The sequence below is a fragment of the Nothoprocta perdicaria genome, unplaced genomic scaffold (assembly GCF_003342845.1).
Source record: "Nothoprocta perdicaria isolate Ctin4 unplaced genomic scaffold, notPer1 scaffold_217, whole genome shotgun sequence".
Classification (NCBI taxonomy): domain Eukaryota; kingdom Metazoa; phylum Chordata; class Aves; order Tinamiformes; family Tinamidae; genus Nothoprocta; species Nothoprocta perdicaria.
In genome coordinates, this window is record NW_020455390.1 from 674,171 (window position 1) to 694,537 (window position 20,367).

A 20,367-nucleotide genomic window follows, 5' to 3' on the forward strand; every position below is an offset into this window, starting at 1 on the left:
ATGTCAACTGGAATGAGTCTCCTCTTGAACTTCTGTATGGTTTGGACTGGGGTCGGCAAACACAGCTGAGACTGCAAGGGCAGCAGAGGGACTATCTGATGAATAAGCTAGGAGCTCCATTATGTTTAATGTAAAGATGATGAGCGAAACAAAGAGCCTGTGTCTTTAGAAATGTGTGAAATCTCCACATTCTTTGGTGGACAGAAGCAGGGAGTGCAGGCAGGGAGATTGTGCTATATGTATGTGATTGGGTATTGTTGACCTCGGGGAAAACAGGAGAGGGGAAGACAGATCCTTATCAACAAACGACCACAGAATGAACCTTAGTAGAGTAGGCACAAGTGTAATGAGCTAATGCATATTAACTTTCATACCCAGCGGAGGCATAAAGTCACTTTAATTAGACATGCGATGTATGACCAGGGAGTGGGAACATATCAAGGAGCAACATATGTTGGCTGGGAAGTCTGTAACTTCTCAGTACCTTGGCCAACGGGGAAAAGAAGAGGGCATACCTCGGTTGGGAAGTTAGAATAAAAGGAGGCTGCAGCTTCCTGTAATTGGAGAGACCCTATGTGGACTCTCCCTTTATTCAAATGAAGTTTTAGGGCTCCTCTGTCTTTGTGACATTCGGTTCTTGGCAGAGAGATTTTCTGGACAATAAGAGTGATATTTATCCCACCTCATGCTAGCCTAACAGCTGCTCTCTGGTCAGAGCTGCCTTGGCTCCTCCTGATAGAGCTAGCTCCAGAGAGCAACCCAACAGCTCCCAAGTGAAGAAGCTGCCGTTGGAAATACTGTGTCTCACAGCCTGGAGGATTAGTTTGGGCTGGACATCTAATTTTCAGCTGGTCACACGCCCATGTGACGAATCCCTCAGCAAAAGACAGCGCRTACGAGCACATGAGACCCAAGCGGGGCTTCTCCATCCCCCTGAAGCTGATGGGTTTCAACTCCCTCCTCTTGATGGGTTTGCTGTGGGTCTGGCCAATGCTGTGCATGCTTTTTGAGCTGACGCTGGGTCTCTGGAGTACACTGATGGAGATAGTGAGCCAAAAATGTCATTTGTGTGCGTTCATTTGCAAAACCTGGGCTTTGTCAGGAGGGCAAAGCATGGCTAGGCTGATTCTAGAGTCTGTGGGTTGCTATGCGGACTGAGAGGAGCAGTGGATCCGTCCAGGGTTGCTTTGGGGGACACTGCCGGAGGCATCTTTCAAAGCAGGTGTGTTGTACACATCAGATATGTTCTATAGGGACTCCTTCAGACAGCAAGTTCCAGCTTTAAGGACTGATATATCAAAAGGCTTTTAAAACCTGGAGACGGACTCAGGTTCTACTTGTGTTGATACTTTCAAGGAAACAGCATGCATTAAATCAAGGACAGATGGAAAATCTCTACTAAGCACTTGCCTTGGGATAAAGTAACTTCATTTTGTGCTCATCCCTCAGGGCAGATGTCTGCCTTAATTCCAGGATTTCCTTGGCGCTTGCTTTTCAGAGGCGCCAAGCTCCTGAAAAGGTACCAGCTGCTGAGAATCCCCACTCCTGTTTCGAAGAACCTGGGGCCCCATATCTACCTCTGGGACTAAGAAATGGGCTGAAGAAGTCGAGGGAGGGGGCAAGAGACGGCGCTCTGCTGCTGGGTTGTGGCTTGCACACCGTGACCTTGCTGTGCAAACCGTTCCCTTCCCCTCGCATGTACAACTTGTGTCTTCTGCTGCCAAAATTAGGGCTTTCTGTCAGGGTCAATTACTGACATTTCTCTCTTCATCTGGTTTAACCTGCTTGTAGCAAACTCATCGCTTGGAAAAATGTGTGGGTTTTTCTTTTCCCTACTTTATCTTCCTTCCTATATTAATCCCCTTGTAGTCTTCCACCCTCATCTGCAATACGCAGGAATGAGGAAAAAAAATCTTTTAATTAGTTAGCATATAATTAGGATTAAGTTTCTATGTTTTCTCTCACAGAAGCCACTAGAACTTCCTTCAGCACGGCAGCACGTATCTGTAACCAGACTTTGCCTTTCTACATCATTAACAAACAGAGCTTTATGGAAGCCTGGCAGTTTGTCATCCCTTTATCACTGAATAGAAAGCAAATGCTGGAAAACCCTTGCGCCTCTTGTCTCCTTTGAAAGACTCTAATACCGTCTCATCATAGTTTCTCTGCAGTTCACGCCAGGAAAAGATTCCTGCAAGGTCAGGTCTGCTGAGAGGCATAATGAAATGCTGGACCTCAACAGAATTAGGGGATCAGCTGGGCAGGCAATATTGGCCTTAGGAAAGAGCATCTCTCTCTGTGAATTCACACCACTGGCTCCAGCCAACTTGCTTGTAAAGAAACAGAATAAAACAAAGTCTTTGAAGGGTCTTATCTTTAACTAACACTCAGTGACTTAAATCTTAGAGACCCTGGGCTGCTGTGACTGGCTGCTTTTCATTCCCCTGCCCAGTTTCTGAGGCCACCTAGCCTCGCAGATTGGTTTCCCCTTCCTGGAAGCGGGAGGAACGGGGAAGCTCGTCTCTGGAGTGGGAGAAAGCCTTTCTTCCCAAACACAACCCTGTGACCACACTGTGGGATGTCACAGGGGATGAGCAGCCCCTGGCAGGCGCAGATAACACATTCCCCTCTGCCGGACACTGTGTAGTTATCTGTAATTCTCAGAGTTCATATTTGTAGTAGGAAGACCTATGATTGTTATAATCATTCTCTTTTCCCTGGATTCTGGCTTTACACTTTAGTCTCCCAGACTAAAAACATCCAGAATTATCCAGAAAATAAGCTGACATGGATCAGAATATGAGTCTCACTGCTTTGTTTCCTCCATATGTGAGCCAGGACCCYCAAGAGACCTCGTAAGGAGCAGTGACAACCTTCACAAGAGCAGCTGGGCTTCTCAGCTGCAGGTAGCAAAAGCACCTTTAGTGCTTGGAGGCTCCATTTCCTCAACAGGTTAAAACATTTCACTTGTATTTGTGAAAACTTGATAAAAGAACAGAGGATCTCAAGTTGGAAGGGGCTCAAGATGGATGGGAGAGCTCTGGGATGCTCTAGYCATGCTGACTTTTCTAACCGGGGAGATGAACCAGTCTTTTCCAGGTGGGAATTTCGGGACTCTCCCCTTCCCTCTCTCGCCTGAGCGAGGCGCGACTAACGCTCGTGTCACGTGACCAGTAACGGCCACGCGCGGCGGTTAACGCGCCTGTCACGTGACCAGTAACGGCCACGCGCGGCGGTTAACGCGCCTGTCACGTGACCAGCCCGAGGAGGGAGGTCGTGCGCTCGAGGCAGGCCACGTGATCAGTAACGGTCTCTCAGCGCGGCGGGTAACGGTCGAGCGCGTTGGAGGCGGCGGGTCCAGTGGCGGGGTCGGGAGGACCAGGCAGCCCGGGCAGTCCGTATGGAGTGCGGCTCTCTGCTTCTGTTTGTGGCTAATGATATATCCAGGTTTGTTCTTTTAAGTTACTCGCGCGAGAACATTTAATGCTTGTGGAGGGGGTCACRTCTGGTGAAGACTGAGGGGTTGCAGCCCAAGCTGGGTGTCCTTAGCCAACTTGAGAATGTGGTTTKGGCTGCCATTAACTGCCCCGTGGTGTTAGATCTGCTAAACCTAACTGTGCCCCATGGCGAGTCCCTGTGGAAGCCTCTGCTTGGTGATGAGGCTGTCATGCAGCCCTTGGAGAGTGTTAGGATGYGGGTATCCCCTTCCCTGGACACCTCTGCGTGGCCTCCAAACGCAGGGCAAACTATCACTCCCTGGAACAAGGAATTCCCATGCAGTAGCTAAGGGAATAGGGAAGGTGTTTGCACGGCGAGCATCAGGTTATCAGATCGACAGCCTTTCTGGGCTGTGTGTGTGGGGAATCATTTGCTATAACACATAGTGCATGCAGCCGGTAAGGCAAAGCTGCCTCTGCGAGGTAATTTAAGAAACTTGCATTTATTTAGGAAGAGTATTTCTCTGACTGATTAATCGCGTGGGTGGGTATGTATGCTGGGAAAGGCAATAATGTTTACTGGAATCGTACTATAAACGGTTGCTAACTTCTAATTCACCGCATGGCAAATATTATAATTGATACTACAATATGTTAACATTCGGGGCTCGATCTTCTCTTTCACATGGATTTATTTTCATGCATAAGTAGCCCAAAAGGTTTCAAAGATCTTTTTCTGCTTTAAAAGGAGAATAAGGCGTCTTTTAAAGAGACACATTCTTGAGCTTTCATTTGCAGATATAAATTCCTTGAAAATCGGTAGATGCTTTTTAAAAATTCTCTTAGAGAGCTGAGCTGCACAAGTTGTACATGTATTAAATCTGGCCAGCAGATAATTTTTGGGAAGTGGTCATTATTGTGGCAAAATAGGGAGAAATCTTTCTTTTTAAGCTATAACTCACAGGAGAAATATGATTACAGCCATGTGTGAAGTTATAGGACTGAAATAGAGTAGTGCAGTAATGAGAGATTACAGCACTATTATACCTACCTTTTATCAAACAACTAATATTATGCATGGTTTTTAAATGTTCCTCTGCAGTATATTTTTATGCTTAAGCTCTCAGGTTCAGACTCTCAAATTTTATTTAGGTGATGGATTTCTAGCTGAAGTCGCTAGAAGTTCAGCAGCAAAGTAACATTGAAATACAAGTCGAAGCACTGGAAGAGTGTTTCCATTTTGTGCACAGAGCTTGGGGTCCTGACTCCCATTATTAACTCCTGCCCAGGTTTTCCAATTCATAAATATCTTGGCATAATAACTGGATATAGGTTTCATTTGCTTTTAAATTAAAGTTTGATTTAAGTAGAGAATCCGAGTGGATGTTCTGCAGCTGTTTAAACTTACTGTTAGTCGCCCTAATTAACAAATGGCCCTTGCTACTATGTTAATTTCTTTTTTATACAGGGATTTTGGGGAGAGAGCCCTGTTGCTGTATTTCCTTAGAGCAGGACAGGCATCCAGGCAAGGTTTGCATGTTGACAGCTTTTCAATTCCCACTTTTCCTGGCATTTTTTTCCTGTATTTCAGAGGTCTGAGGTTTACAGCTGTGTGTCTAACTGCAGACTTGTTGTAGCGTGGGGTTTGGGGTTTTGCTTGTTTGGTTGTTTTTAAGACAGAGCTATTTATGTCTGAGTTCGATATCCTAGTGAGAGAACTGATGCTTTTAGTAGTAAAATAGCACTGGGCAAGATTGCACAAAGAAAGCAAAAAGCTGGAACATGGAAAAATAGTTGCACTCATAGGGTGTGGATATCTGTCTCCTCAGATGAAGTTCTCCTCTTATAGTGAAGTATATGCCTAACATTACCTCTGACTTTGGGAGGATTGCCATATATCCCATCTGTGCTTGCGTATTAATTACACATCTTTTCTCTGATTCAAATTGCCTGTTTTGCACAAAACTGAGATGTTATCCTTACTGAGGAAATGCCATTGCACAGAGACTCTTAGAACAGCTATATTCACGTTCTGAGGCTCTGGCTTTTATTTTTGTGTGGGATCAAAATAAAGCCAATATCCCTTCCAGACATTGTGATCTCTGCTACCTTGTTCTCTTCAAAGACCTCTGTTATCCACTTACAAAGAACATATCTGCTTTAATTTCTCTTGGGTTGGTGGTTCCTGTAGCTAGCAAAGCGTTTCTCGGTGAATAGCATCAAAAGATGGTATGTACTGTTGAACTGGCAGGATCCTGGCTACCTGGCAACCTTTACAAGCCTGTCTTTTGCAGAGATGTCACCTTGTTAGCCCGGTACATCCCACCCACTTGACCCAGGTGTTTGGGAAGAGAGCTGTCTCTGGAGGTTAGACTGCAGGTGGCAGCAGCAATCTTTCCCTGCAGCAGCTGGAAATGCTGCAGCAGCCTTCATTGATTCCTGTGCATAATTTAGCTCCTTACAAAATCAGCTCCGTGGTAAAACAGAAGACTGTAAGCAGAGAGTGCAAAGATTATCGTCTAACAACTGAGATGTGGGGGCACTCTTGGTTTTCCCCTCCCTTCTCCTATGCTTAAGAGGAATGCAGACGATTGGAAGACAGAACAAAAAAGGATCTCTGCATTGCACAGTACCAGACGTACATGAAAAATCACATTTATGTGCAGTGATTGCTTAGTCTGGCTGGATTTTGTTGGAGTCCTTTACTGAGCAGCTTTGGGTTTTTCTTTTTTTTTTTTTTTTTTTTTGCGCTATGCTTTTTGTGTGTGTCTCTATTGTTTCCTTTATTCCCTCCTGTTCTTTCTGTGCTTTACTATGATAACAGGGAGTTGTTACTTGACGATACCAGTAACCAAAGGCAGCAAGTCATTTTGTACATTGTTATTCCGGGCAGAGAGACAGACCTCCAGGCTCTGGGGATTTGAGTGCTTGGTACCTGAACTTTCTGGCTGACAGCGGGTATCCGTTTCCAAAGCTCCTGGTGTTGGCTGTTTTACCTGCCCACACATTACATGGTGTGTGCCCGATAGCCTCCCTGCAGGTGCTGCTTTGATCATTCCTGCTCAGCCTTTGTGCCGCTTGCTGCAGTTCTTGAATTCTTCTGTGCTCTGTCACTTGGACAACCTGCTCCAGACTGAAGTGTATTTCCTCAGGGGTTGCAGCACAAGCAGGGAAATCCAATCTGTAGAAGAATGGCAGATATTTGCAAGGTGGTTTTAGCTAAATGCTATGGGTGTTGCCCTGTAGCTGGGCTCATGCTGCCAGGCCTGGTGTTAGTGTCTCTGCTGAAGACCTGTGGGACTTCATTAGTGTTGTGTGACTTCGGGGTTGGCTGCAGAATGTTCTCGTGTGCTGAACACRTAACCACCATGTGAGCCCTAGCTGGTGACTGTCCCTCTCTTTGGCTGAAGGACTTGTCATCACCAAGCTAGAGGGGACAGTGAGTTAGGGGACTTGTCATTTTCTGCTGCGGTCAAAGCAGGGTAAATGCTTCCTGTTCAGTGGGGTCTCCACACTAAAACAACTGGACAGATTTTTGGTAATGAGCCAAGGTGCAAGGACTCTGGGGTACTGCCTTGCATGCATCTGTCCTAACCTTGGTATGAGACCTCCTTAGAAATCATGCAAATCTGAATTGCTCAAAGTGGAGCTCATAGGCTATTTAGTATGGATTGTCTCAGGTGGGGCACATCTAAGAAGATTCTGTTGCAAACTCAGTTGCAGCCAGTTTTGGAATTCTGCAGCATGTGCTATGGAAATACTGTTTGCAATGCAGCACTGCATGTTGTGGCAACAGTACACAGCACATGTGAAAGAGCAGTGGTATATGCAAACAAGGCTGCAGAAAATACCTGGGCTAATTTAACAGCTTTCCGCTATGAATACATATGCATATATATGTAGCGTGAATGTAGAGATCTCATGGTGTTGGGGGGGATGAGGCCAACAAACCTCTGTAGGTCTAAAGTTGCAATGAGTTTAGACTCAAATTCCAGTAAGTGTTTTGCAAGCTGTCTGTGGCCCAGAAGGTGTGTGATGGTTAGTGTGGCAAATAATTTAGGACTTCCTGAGAGACAAAGCCTTGCGCAAAAAAAAAAAAAGGATGAAGCCTTGCAAAAAAAGAAAAAAAAAGGACAAAGGATTGCAAAGAGGTATGGGACTTTGCCTRTTTCCAAGAGAAATGTCTGGAAAGGCAAGGTAAGGAAGCTCTGTTATGTTTCAGCAGCTTATAATTTCAGTATCTGGCACTTTGTTCAAGGTCCAGCATTTTAGGATCTGCAGGGGCTGATGCAGACTCCTTGGGAATAAAGGGCAGTGTTGCCAGTTAACTGTTACTATGCCCAGTGGCCTGTGTTCTCCTAAACAACATGCATGGGAGAAACCTGTGGAACCCTAGTACTCCTGCCCCTTTTCCCCCCACCAGTCTTCCCTCTTCTGAAGATGTAGCTCTTCTATAAAGCTACAGCTGCTTTATCTGGACTGTTTGAAGGAAACTGTTCTCCTGCTGGTTCTGAGATGGGCTGTTGTTTTGCATATGTACTGCCTGGGAGACCCTTTAATACATTTCATATATTTTTGCACATAGTTAAGACTTGCTAACTCTGATGCGAATCATGACTCTTTCCTGATTTGACCAGATTATTTCAGAACAAAGACCCCTGGAGAGAAATCCAAATACTTTCTATTGACATTTTGCAAATGTTATTTTTTGTTGTTCTGCTTCTCTTTCTTTGAGCTTGCTTTTCATTTCAGAACTTTATTTAACTTCAGGAAATTCAAAAATGTTCTAAAAAGACTTCTAATTTTGTTGAAACGGATATTGTAGTCGACCCAAAATAGGTTTCCTTTTCTCTCTTCACCAACTTGCACAATGTGCAAATCAATCAAAGAAGAAAAATGTATTGTTTGCCTGGAACTTCTCATCCAGTAACAATCGGGTAGGGCAAAGTGATTGGGTTTATGACCCCTGGGTTCAAAATGTCTGGTTTACAACATTCATTTTTTTTTTCTCCCTGCTGAGTGGAATGACAGAATCCTGGATCTGTCCCTGGTTCAGGTGTGAATCAATCCAGAAAGATTTTTATTTCTGTCTTTACAGTGAGAGATATTTGGTACCTCTAATGCCAGCAGAAATGGGCTAGTGGTCAGAGTGCAGGTGAAATTGCAGGAGCAGAGTGATCAATACACATTAGCTCCRGAAATAGTGATTGGCGACATGGTAAGATGCGCTGTCCTGCATTTGAGCAGTGCAGTAGTACAGTATGTTAATTACTGTTTGTATATCCTAAGGTACTTGAGTTTCCGTTTCTTCTGTCATGCTTTGCAACAGCTCAGAATGCTCCATGTGCAAATTAAGAGCAATATCAATACATCTGTCCACAAGTTCCTGGCTCTTCAAGGTGTGGGACCCCTTTAGATTAGGATTTTAATTCTATTTTATAAGGTTTCAGTGTTGGAGATGGGCAATTAAATTGGAGTGTCCCTCTTGATGTTTACAGAGCAGAAGGCTTTGGTGGTGTGAGTCTTTCACCGCTTTCTCGGGGTGGCTCATTTCTTAATGGTTTGGACCTCCAGGACTGAACTGTATCTGTTGTCAACCATGGATTTCCATTACTGCCCAGAATGAGCCTGCTCCTTTACTGAGGCTTTTAGCTATTGAGCTCAGCAGAACAGTAGAATATAACGCTGCAGTAATGCTGTGCAGAGAGTAGCCTGCACCAGAGAACAGGTATATATACGTAAATAATAGATGCATTCACCCTATTCTATGCAATAGTTGCATAGAGATTATCAAATGGATAATGCAAGCAATGAAACTGATAAGAAATAATTGAGTGAAGAGATGTGATTCCCTCTCTTTAATCCTAAACACAGGAAAAACAGCCAGTGATTTTTGCTGTGCTGGGTCTTTTAATTTAGTGTGGAGTTTTGTGTGTGTGTGTATGTGTGGTTTTTTTTTTTTTTTTAAATGTGGGAATCGTGGACAGGAGCTGGAAAAGCCCCTGTGGACTGGGACATACAAGCAGACACTTGCAGACTGAGAGCTAAAGGGATCGTGTGCAAATAGACAAATTGCTAGTGGCATAATTTCTTGGAAAGAAACCTAGCAAATTAGACTTGTTAAAGCAACTGCTGAAATGGCTAATGCCATTGAATTGTCAAACAGAACTGCAAAGATCCTTTGTAATTTACCTATCACCAAAGCAAAAATAATGGGAAAATAATGAGCAATTATTGTCTGTGGTTCTCCCTATTCATTATTGCAAGTTAAGACATTTATCAATATGGAATTAAGGTGGTAAAGTGTGCATGTGGCACATAGCTATATAGGTCAGACCGGAGGAGGAACTGAGGAATTTGAGAGGGGCCCATTATAGGATGGTAAGTGGGCAGCACCGGTGAAATTCATGGTTGCAAGAAATGTGCCTCAGAAGGAGCAGTCAGGACTTCAGCTGTTTCAGCAGGGTGACTTGGAAGGATGAGAGATGTGTTGTGGGGAGAGGCACAATTATGTGTTTTAGGTGCATGACAAGTTGTGTCCAAATATTGAAAGGCAAAGTAGAACATAAGCATTGTGGCTGGATATGTATCAATTGTACTGAAGTAAGAGCTGTACTTGCCAGTTTGTGGCTGATATTCAGCATCCTGCTTACTCCATAAGCCCTYGGCAAGCTGTTGTAGCTGGAAGGGCCACCCTGCCAAAATAACACCAACTGCAAAAGCTGCCGACAGTGGGGAAACACTCAGTTGGAGGACATCTTTTCTTGAAAAGACACAGAAGGAATTTATTCCGGGCTAGAAAGTTGGAGGCCACTCTCCATCCCCTCCTATTTCAATGCCTGACCCTGGTAGAAAATAATTGGTATGTGAATAAGGGTTGTTGAAAACTGGACTGTATTTGGCTGCAGGCCACCTCTGAACTGTGGGTGTGATGGCCCTGGAGGCAGGAAAGGCTGCTTCTGTTCCTTGGTACCTGCCAGGAATGGTTCATCTGACCTTTAAACCCACCCACTGCTGCCTCAGTGATTACTGCTGGAGCCAGTAAAGCAATTCACAGGACCAAGCATGGCTTGACTAGCAGAATTCCTAGCTCTGCAATGAGGTTTGACAGATGCTATCAGTGTATCTCCCCATAAATAAATATGTAATCGRGCTGCGTGCTACACTTTCACATCTTGAGGAAGAAATTTTGACACTGCTGTCCTTTTATCTCTCGCATCCCTCAGCAGCTGTGAAAAAAGCCTCTGACCTCGGATGCTCATTTTTATCATTTCATTTCAGCAGGAGTTGGTGCCTGCGGAGTTTTGTTACTCCATGTTACGAAGGAGGAAGAGCGCCAGGCGTTTTGTTTAAATTCTTAATTGCAGGCACAGCAGGATTATGGAAATGTCAAGAGGGAAATGACAGGGAAGAGCTGACAAACACACGGGGGTTGGTTGATTCACTGCTTTCTCTTTTCCTCCAGGGTGGTGGGTGGGTTACGAGTCAACTGGATCTGCTGGTCTCCCTGACCAGTACATCCGTATGCCAGACGGGGCTGCGCAGWGTGCAGGCTGTTGTGCTTGGCAGCCCTTCCTTGAGCAGAAGGTACTGCACCAGCAGAGCCGGGAGGAGTACCCAAGGAGAGGGGAGCCACAGGGTCTGCTTAATGCACATTGCAGGAGCCAGGTGTGAGGAGCTCCCTGAGGACCTGCCTGTGCTGTGCCAAATCCCATGAGGAATTGACCTCTCTTGCCAAGCAAGGCAAGAGAATGTTGGATATTGGAGCAGGAGAAACCTAAGGGAAAGCTGGCTTTAAACAATTTTGTCAGTGGCTGATGAATCTCTGCCAATGGTTTGGAGGATGTTGCTCTTCTAGCCCCTTCCTTTCTGKTCCTTGCAGGTGTTGACTCTGTACCCCTCTGCTTTCCGTGTGGAGAAGATAAACTCTCCTGCCAGTGGCCTGGATTTCCAGGTTCCTGAGTCTAACAAGTGGGCATGCATGGGGCTAAAGGCTCTTTCCAAAGCAGAGCCGATGACTTCACTTATCCTACCACCTTAACAGGAGAACCTGATCCTAACACAGTGTTAGAACTGAGAGTTGGGAGAGAAGTGGCCGTGTGAAAGATGATGATGTTCCACCAGACCGCATCTGGACCAAGCCACTAACAGAGCATAGGGATCAGTGTGTGAAGCACCGGTACATTTATATCACCCTTAAACATTCCTTTCCTGTGTCCAGCTTCCTTTTTCTGTGTCCCCAAGCATTTGAGCTGATTCTCACCTCCAGTGCAGACTTGTTTCTGTGAGTGGAGATAATGAGATGCTTTCAGTCCTCTCTGTTTCCGAGGCCAAGTGTGCCACAGATAGGTGACAACTGCTTCTCTGTGAATCTGAATGGAATATGTCAAGTTTGACTAAAAGACTAGAAGAGGGTGAAGCCCTTGATTCTTGATTGCTGAAAGCAATATCTCTTCAGCATTTGGGGTACCAGAAAAGATGGAGGAAGTGTTTGTTCCAAAAAGGCTCCCAGGGAAGCTGGCATCGCTTAGAGGGAAAGACAACTGGTGTGTAAGGGTCAAAAGAGGTGGTTGGTACCAGGGGACGAAAATTAGATGACAGAAGATTGGCAGAGGAATAAGGAGAAAAGCTGCCCTTGAAGGGCATATTGGGAGCGTGCCAGACACTTGCAGAAAATGGAGAGATGGGACCAGGAGTGTTGCTGTGCTGTTTCCTTTCTAATCATGTCACTTGGTGAAGGCTGTGCTGCCTGATCATATTACTCTGTTACTTAATACTAGTCCTCCAGAGCTCCTGCTCCTTGTTAGGCATCTCTGAGTTCGCAGTGTGAGTAATTGCTGTGTGTGGCTGTCCCTCTGAGCTGCCCCTGCAGATCAGCAGGGCATGGAAGTCCTGTAGGCATTTAACTATTTTYCAGCCTGGTGAATAGTGCAGCATTTCTCCAGGCAGCAGGCAGGATGATAGGGACTTTGGTGTGCAAGGAGGGATCTCCCAGGGTCACTGCTGCAGCCCTGTTCTTCTGAAACACTGGGCTTGCAGCAGAAGGCGGGGGAGGCTCCTTTATTTGCTTACCTGTATTCTTTGTCCCTGTTGCCCAGTCCCAGCTGTACATACTTCTCAAAGCTCCGCCTTTCTGTCTCCGAGCTTTCAGAAAGTCCCTGGTGCAGTTTAGAGTTCAACGTCAGGTTTGGTGTTCAGCCTCTTGTAATACTTGGATATCTTTTGGGAACATCGTGGAAATGATTTAGTGATTGCCCTTTAGGAGCTGGTCAATGGGTGGCAATGCCCAATGTGGATGCTGGGGAGCTGCTCTGTGTTCTGGGACATGTTTAGCCCTTCTGGATACTTAGGGGAWCATAAAGACTTTAGTATCTGCTTTCCAAGTGTTGCTAGCTTTGGATAGGGGGTGGGAGTGCCAAATGGGTCCCAGGAGTCCCCACATTGGTTCCATGGCTCATGGCTGCCTGGACCATGGGGAAAGTTCCAGTAGGAGGAATAAGACTGAACCAGAAACGCTCTCCCTTGCCCTAGGTAGGCACCTCCCTGAGTTATGTTCATGTTGTAACAGTTATATTGGCTGCTTAATTGATCTGGCAAATCCACTTACTAGAACTTTTTATCATGGGTGGATTCACACACGGGGAAGTGGCGTGCACATCACTCATACGCTCTTKGTAATGACAGCTCCTGGTCCATCCGGGGTCGCTGCACTACAAACCAACAGTATGTGACAAGTGGCTGTGCCCGAGCCAGCCCGTGAAGCTGCTTCTGCTCCAGCTGCAAGGTGGCTCTGGTAGATACCATCCAGCTTGTGTGTCACAGGCTCCGGGCACGCAGCCCACGCTCCACCTGCAGCTGGAGCAGAAGCGGCCGCACTCTACTGGCAGCCCTGCTCTTGGAAGGCTGAAGGGCTGCGAGGAGCACTGGCTGCAGGCCGCAACTGAAGGGCATGCAAAGATTTCTCACCCACATCAGCAGTGCTCTCAGCCTCCAGCTTTGCATGTTTTTGCAGCCATTTGTAGGAGGAGCGGAGAAAGGAGATGATCCTGCCTTTAGCCACAATGCTGCCAAGTTGCTTGCTTTTATTTTTTTTAAAGGTGGCTTTCTTTAGCAGGATGTTAGAAAGATTTTTGTGACATTCTAAGCTCAACTTTGCTGTTTCAGCAGCTCGCAGCAAAGGTGGTATCAGACAATTGCTCCATAAGCAGCAGAACTAATGAGCCCCTGGATTTATATTGTGCATCTCTGACCTCTGCCTCTCCCTTCATAATATTAGCTCTTCCTGCAAAGCCCMTGTGTCCCCCTCCCCTTCCTCCATGCCCTTTAACTTCTTGCTGTCAAGAGTCAGTACTTGCTGTGGCTGCGTGGTCAATGGTTCAGCACTGCTGTTGCTGACAAGTCTGCTTGCCATGCAGAGCAGGCTTCCTCAGTGCACACGATGGCCTTTCCTACAACCAAGGCACTAATTTGGTTCAGTTTTTTCCCAGGCCCACCTTTTTTTTTCCAGAATTCTTAAGCACTTAATTGTCTCTGAGCCTTCTGTCAGTGTGTGGGGAACTGAAGTTAATACAGGCGGGGRTCTGATTGTCAGGTGGACAAGCTGTACAGTCAATGTTAAAGTTTTCATGGAAGACATTCCCACCCTCGATCACTGCTGTAGTGGCTGCTGTGCTTCTGCAACCTGTGTGAGAAGGCAGATAGGTGGGTGTTCCTCACTGACATGGCTAAGGTAGAATATAAAGAAACAGAGCAGTGCAGTATTGAGTGGTGTGAACATGGAATGAGGGCAGCAGACACTCTTGAGAGAAGGTGAGATGTTTGGTCCAACTCAAGTAAATACTTAGAGCAGGTTCTGATACAGTTTCTTAACACAAATTTTGATCTAAAGCTAACAGAAATCAGTAGGAGTTTTTCTGTTAGCTCCATAGCCATTAGATCAGGTCTGCTAAGCATGACCAAACTCATTTTKGCACAGTTCAGTTTGGGATACTCAATAACATGTCTGTTGTTGTGCATCTGAACGTGACCCAACCCGAATGTCTGAGGAAGAAGTGGCAAAAGACAGGGGCCTGCATTGTGCCTGGGAATATACATTCAAAGTCAGTCATGAAAGGGTCCAAAATTTATTGTGCTGCTGTTGTCATTTCCCATTCACCGACCTGACTGAATAAAGGAGTGCTGCACAGAGCTCTGCATAACTTGTTTGACTTTAGGAGTCAGTGAATGATAGATGTCTGTATCCTTGCATGAGGATAATCCACTTCTATAGCCTGACTGGGTTTTTTTCAGTCCTGTGAAAAAGGAGTGAAATATTTACTCTTGATACTTCTCACAAGTAGAAAACGTCAGAGCGTGGGAAAATGGAAGCTAACTTTGGTGTAGGCAAGGGTTTTGGGGGGAAGAAAGTGGAGAAAGTCTAATACGCTTTTGGGTAGAAAAGGACATAAAGGGGATTGGCAAGAAAAGACCCATTCTTTTGATTTCTCAGAGGCAGAAAAAAAATGGAGGCAGCATATTCAATGAGCATAACTCCACAGTTGTCAGTGCAGTCAGGTCTGTTCCTGCCAACCAGTCAATTTGACCCAGAGCTTTGATTAAAAATATCAGGATCCCCAAATGTTCCAATAAAAAAAAAAAAAGGTGATGAAGAAACTTGTGCTTTGGTTAAAGAGCACCAAGCTCCAGAGTCATTTATAACAGCTGAAAGGATTAAATGTCATCAGGGAAACCAAAAAGAAAATGAATTTGTAATTAATTGTTTAGCCCAGCCAAGACAGTACAGCTTTGCCAGTCTGAATAATGTATAGAGGAAACATCCCAAGATCTGTGCTTACTTTCCATTTTTTTCATTAACTGAATCTGTATTAATGCAAAACGAGATAGCTGGCTGATTTCTAACATACTCCGGGTTTGTTAGCATTTTGATGATACCCGAACTCAGAAGCTTCAGTTAACATTGGTGCCAGCTTATGCTTGGAGATGTGCAAACATATAGAAGGATCAGAAACCTGCYAGGAAGAGCAAACACAGGAGCAAGTGAAAGCAAATAGTGATGTATTTATCACCTCATCCCATGGCAGTGGCAGAACTGTGTCTAGAAAGCAGGTCTATGAAATCTCTGGCCAGGGCTGTCTTTCCCTGGCCAGACTTGTCTGAAATCGGCACAAATTGCCTAAGAATTGGGATCAGATTTGAGATTTCCTTTGCACTTGGTGCTAATAACTATATATAATTTAAAGGTGGTTGGCTGGGTAACAAGGAGCTAAATATATGGTGTTCTTTTACCTTGGGCATATCAGAGGATATTAGAAATTAATCATCGAATTCAGCATATGCATAGCAATCAAAATGGTGCAAAAAGGTCATTTAACTTAACTTGATTGTATGTTATGATTCTGAGAAGACACCTTTTTATCCAAATATGGAGGTTTAGTGCCAGTGAAGTCTCATCAAGCTTATAAATTAGTAGAGCTGTTCTGTGTGACAATTGTCAATTAACCTCCAGGTCAGAAATCGAGGGTAACCTGTACTGTTGCTTAAGCTCATATCAGAATCAAAATAATACTCCAGAGTATTAAAATAAACCTTCATCAAGGCTCTACGTCCATACACATGGCCATAAACCCCTGATGTAGCTGCTCCATCTTTTCAAAACTATTTTCCAATTCTTTTGAAACCCATATTTGTTGCAGCTAAATGGTATTATTAACCTTCAGCGCTTCTGCCCTACTTCTGCTGATCAAACCAGCAGGAACTGATTTTTAGATCATTGATTGTTCTATCTCCAAATCAAGTTCCTTTTTTTTTTCTATCTTTCCCCTAGCCCTGCTCCTGTTCATGCAGTATCAGACCTTGCAAGCGTGTTATGCTTTTACCTGCTCATTTGCTTTCCTTTTGCTCTAGTTAGAAAGTACTTGCCTGACCTTTATAATCAGAAAGCCTGAGTGCCTTAGTCAGAAAAGGATTTTATTTGGCCTCCCTTTTCCTGCTTCCATCCACAGTCTTTCATTCCACATGTGTGGCTAAGACACAGGATATGTAAAATGATAAATGTCACAGATCTTATTGAGAAACCAGGGCTGGAACCCTGTTTTTCTTGGGAGTCGGGGCAGAATCTCTAAGCTCATCCTTCCTTCCCAAGACAAGCAATGCAATTGGTGTGTTTTTCCTTTGAATCATAGGGCTGAGAGGTTGTCACTTCTGTTCTGGACTGGCCCTGTATGCTGTCCTGCTCCTAAAGTTGGCCATGTTCTCCAAATGCTCGTACTGCAAAGCTCCTGAAYGAGCCCTTGCTGAACTGTTGCAAATGCGAAACAGCCAGGTTGCCTTCGCAGATACTGATGTCTTGATGTACTGTGGCCTGGTAGACTTGCAGTTCTTACTGCCGACTTGCCCCTCTGATGGCTAAGAGGAATTACTTCCTTTCCTGGTGAATTTATCCATTAATTTCAGTAAGACCTGCTAATGAAGTTTTGTACRGCCTGGGCATGAAACTTAAGCTATCATTATTGCACTAAAGTAACATCTTATGAAAAACTGTCTGCATGAAAATGTACAATAATCAGAAGCTTCTTGACCTGATTTTTATGAACAGGAAAAGGACTCCGGAACAGCACAAGCCCAGCTCCCAAGCTGTCAATAAGGTAGTTAGCCCAGGACCTTGGCAGAGCAGCCTMATGAGACAGAACATGGGAGGTGATGTGTTTTGAACTAGTGCTTCATGCTAAAGGCCACCTTCCTGAGCACTGTCCTGCTAACACAGCTCTCTCTGACTTTGGATGAGTATCTACTCCAGGAAACACTGTTGAAGACAATGTAAAGTGTGTGCCATGTAAATACAAAATGACTCCAGGAGGTGGCCCTTGTATTCCCAGGAAGACTAGAAAAAATGTCTCTRATATGTAAACTGTGTTTCCTTAGACAAAGGATGGCCCTCACTTCCAGAACACGAAGAGAACCTTTTAGATATGCTTTCTGTGAAAGCCTCTGCTGGACAGCTGGCTGGCTACCAAGGGGAGTAGCCAGTTGTGGGAAGAGCTGGTTCAATATATCTTAAACTAAACACGTTGTGCTCTCCTGTGGCAGAGCTCCCTGTGTGCGTTCTTAGGTGAAGATTTCTGGCACAGTCGGTGGGACCAGAAGTGAGAGTGTCTGTGTGCTGAGCATCCGTGGTGAACGCCAGCTGCATCGCTAAGGTGTTGCACCCTCTTTTAGTGTCCTGGGTTACAAGGAGAATTTTAATGGGCTTGGGTTGCATCTCRAGCATTCTGCAACACTTTCAGGTTAATAACACCGACACGTCTTATCGGTCCTTCGCCATTGGAGCTGTAATGGGGAAAACCCAGCATATTGTTAGGAATTTTAAAACTGCCTTGAAATCTGTCAAGGGAGATAAACTATCTTTATATCAGAAAATAGCTTCCTCCTTGCTTTCATATGAAACAACACAAAGCTTCAGAAAAGGTGCTCCTGCCTAACAGCTTATTGGGGGAGGCAGACTTGGAGGGTGAAAGGTGTGCGAACATAGGAGTTTGTTGTACAGCACTTAGAGGGGGAGACTCTGTGGTCTCGAGGAGATGAGGTTGCAGGGATGTTAAAAAAAAAGCCTTCTGGAAAGAGAAAAGACATATGTTCCCACTGAACCTAATCAGTACAACCTGTGGCAGCATTCAGCCTGCCAGTTGGTGAAGCACCACCTACAAGTGGAGCTGAAATGATGGGAGGCGAGATGCTCTTGAGCTGAGGTCATACCTGAGTTCCCTGAATGAAGAGGTCTGCAGTTCTGCTCATAGTTGTGATGGCAGGAAGGAGAAAGCTGTTTCACTGAAAGCCTTACTGTTTAACAGAAAGCTTGAGTGTGATTTTTTTTTTTTTTGACATAAAATTGATGGGAGACAGACAAAACTGCTTATTGCAAACATGCACAAATCTGAAGATGTTTTGGTGGGGTTTAAACTGAGGTAGGGCCTTTTGACAGGTTTGGAGATGCTTCACTTTGATTGTTTAGAATTTTTTATGCAGGATTTTTTTCCCCATATAGAAATCATCTCTTTGAGAGAGAGATAAAAAGCCAAAATAATCCATCTGCAAAATAGTCGAATGAAACATTAGGAAAATCAAAATGCAAATCATTTCCACTGTATGTGTCACTTTATTCARTAAAGATAAATGAAATGGTAACGAAACTTACCAGAAGCTATTCTGGTGATGGGAACACTTATGACAGTGGTGACATGTAACCAAATGTCCCAAATAACTTCCTGCTCTCAAAGAATATCCTATTGGGAGCAGAGATACTTAAATGTAACAGTTTAAATAATCCCATCCTCTTCCTCCTTAGTGCATCAGTTCCTGTGGCATCCTGTGAGACACGAGGTTCATTGTGGAAGCCTAATCTTTGGGAGAGAGTAAGGGAATAAAGCAGCTGAAATGCTGCTGGTGGGAGGTGCCTTTGTAAGAGACAAGAAGCAGAAGATTTCACAGCTCAGGTTATTCAGTGGAAGCTAATTCTCCCCTTCTTCCACATATCACAAAAATACTGAAACCAAAACTGAAAAGCAACTCTTTGCTCACAAAATATMATTTGTGAGAAGTCAAATTTTCTCTCAAGCAGTGTGCTAAAGAATTCCCTGGCTGCTTATTCAGAGAGCAAAAGCCATTCTTTTTTGGCTGGCCTTCCCTGCAGAAGGGAAAATACCATGTTCATTCTCACTGTGTTTATTCCAGCTGATACCTTGGCACAAAATAGGTTTGGAGAAGGGTTTGGAATCATTTTGTTTCATTAACAGACGTCCCATTTTTGCTAAGAACAGAAATAGAATGGAGTTGAAGGAATGGGGAACTTCTGGTATTTCATTTCGTAGGTATCTGATTGTATCTGATCATCAGCCCTTGCTAGGGGAGAGCTTAGGTGTTTTTCGGGGGGAATATTTTCTTGTGGCTTATGTGAAATATCAGCTGGCAGTAGAGGCAATGTAGTAGCATTTTTGCTTATGAAGTAAAACACTTTCGGGTCACTATTTTATATGACATCATCTGGTCATATATGACATCATCCGGTCAGATGGTTTCTCRTCTGACATCCTCTGCTGCGGGCTTGGCTTGGTAAGAACTGAGTACTGCCTCAGTTGTCCTTGTCCCATGCTGTCTTGTCTGGTATGAACAGATGCTTCTGCAGGAGCAGTTAGGACCTCAGTCGGGACCCTCAGCACAGTCTGCAACCAACCACTGTCAGCCTGAGAGCTTCTGTGTCCTAGCTCGCCTGGGACATGCTGTTCCCACTGCAAGTTTTTACCTCTGCTGTTTCCCAGCTTTGATCCCATTCTCCTCCAGAAACTTTCTTCTGGCACTTGGCAGGATACAGTCCATTTCCCTGCTGGGATGGCTTTTCTGGCATAACATTGTGTATCTTCAAGCCGTGTTCCACTTGCACCTTTGTTATCCCTCTGGAAAGTATGGTCCAATTATCTCCATCCTCTGTGCCTTGATTCTAGTCTGCCATCTAGAGGTCTGTAGAGGTCTGTGGCTCTATTAGCTCATTAGCAGAGAGCTACTGAGTCTTCATTAGGCCTTAATGAACCCTTGGTATGATGGGAGGTGCTAGTACCCCCTTTCACGTGTGGAGAGACAAGGGCCTAAATCAGTAGGTCTCTGCTGACTGCAAATGGTTCTGAGGAAGTGAGCCCAGCATGGAGATGCCCAGAATCCCACCTTAGCTGATATTGCCGTTTTTGGGGTAGGTCAGGCACTGGCCCACCCTTGTCCAGAGATATTCAGGGTCACATCSCCAGCAGAATCCTGTAATCAAGTTTTCTTACTCCTCTTTCAATACTTGAGCTAGATCTAGCAAATGTGCCTAGGCAGCAAGGCTTGTAGAAAGCCAGCAGCAATAGAATCGGAAATAGTTCTCTCCTACTCTCTGTAGGTGCGA

At 44.9% G+C, this 20,367-nt stretch overlaps 1 protein-coding gene across 1 annotated transcript in view; it reads left to right on the plus strand.

Moving 5' to 3' along the window:
• The first annotated feature begins 3,398 nt into the window (after window positions 1-3,398).
• Window positions 3,399-20,367, plus strand: part of LOC112946791 — a 49,411-nt gene continuing 32,442 nt past the window's right edge. The window contains exon 1 of the mRNA XM_026038734.1: window positions 3,399-3,447. Coding sequence (XP_025894519.1) covers window positions 3,401-3,447 — 47 coding nt within the window. The 5' untranslated portion in view covers window positions 3,399-3,400. The remainder of the gene's footprint in view (window positions 3,448-20,367) is intronic.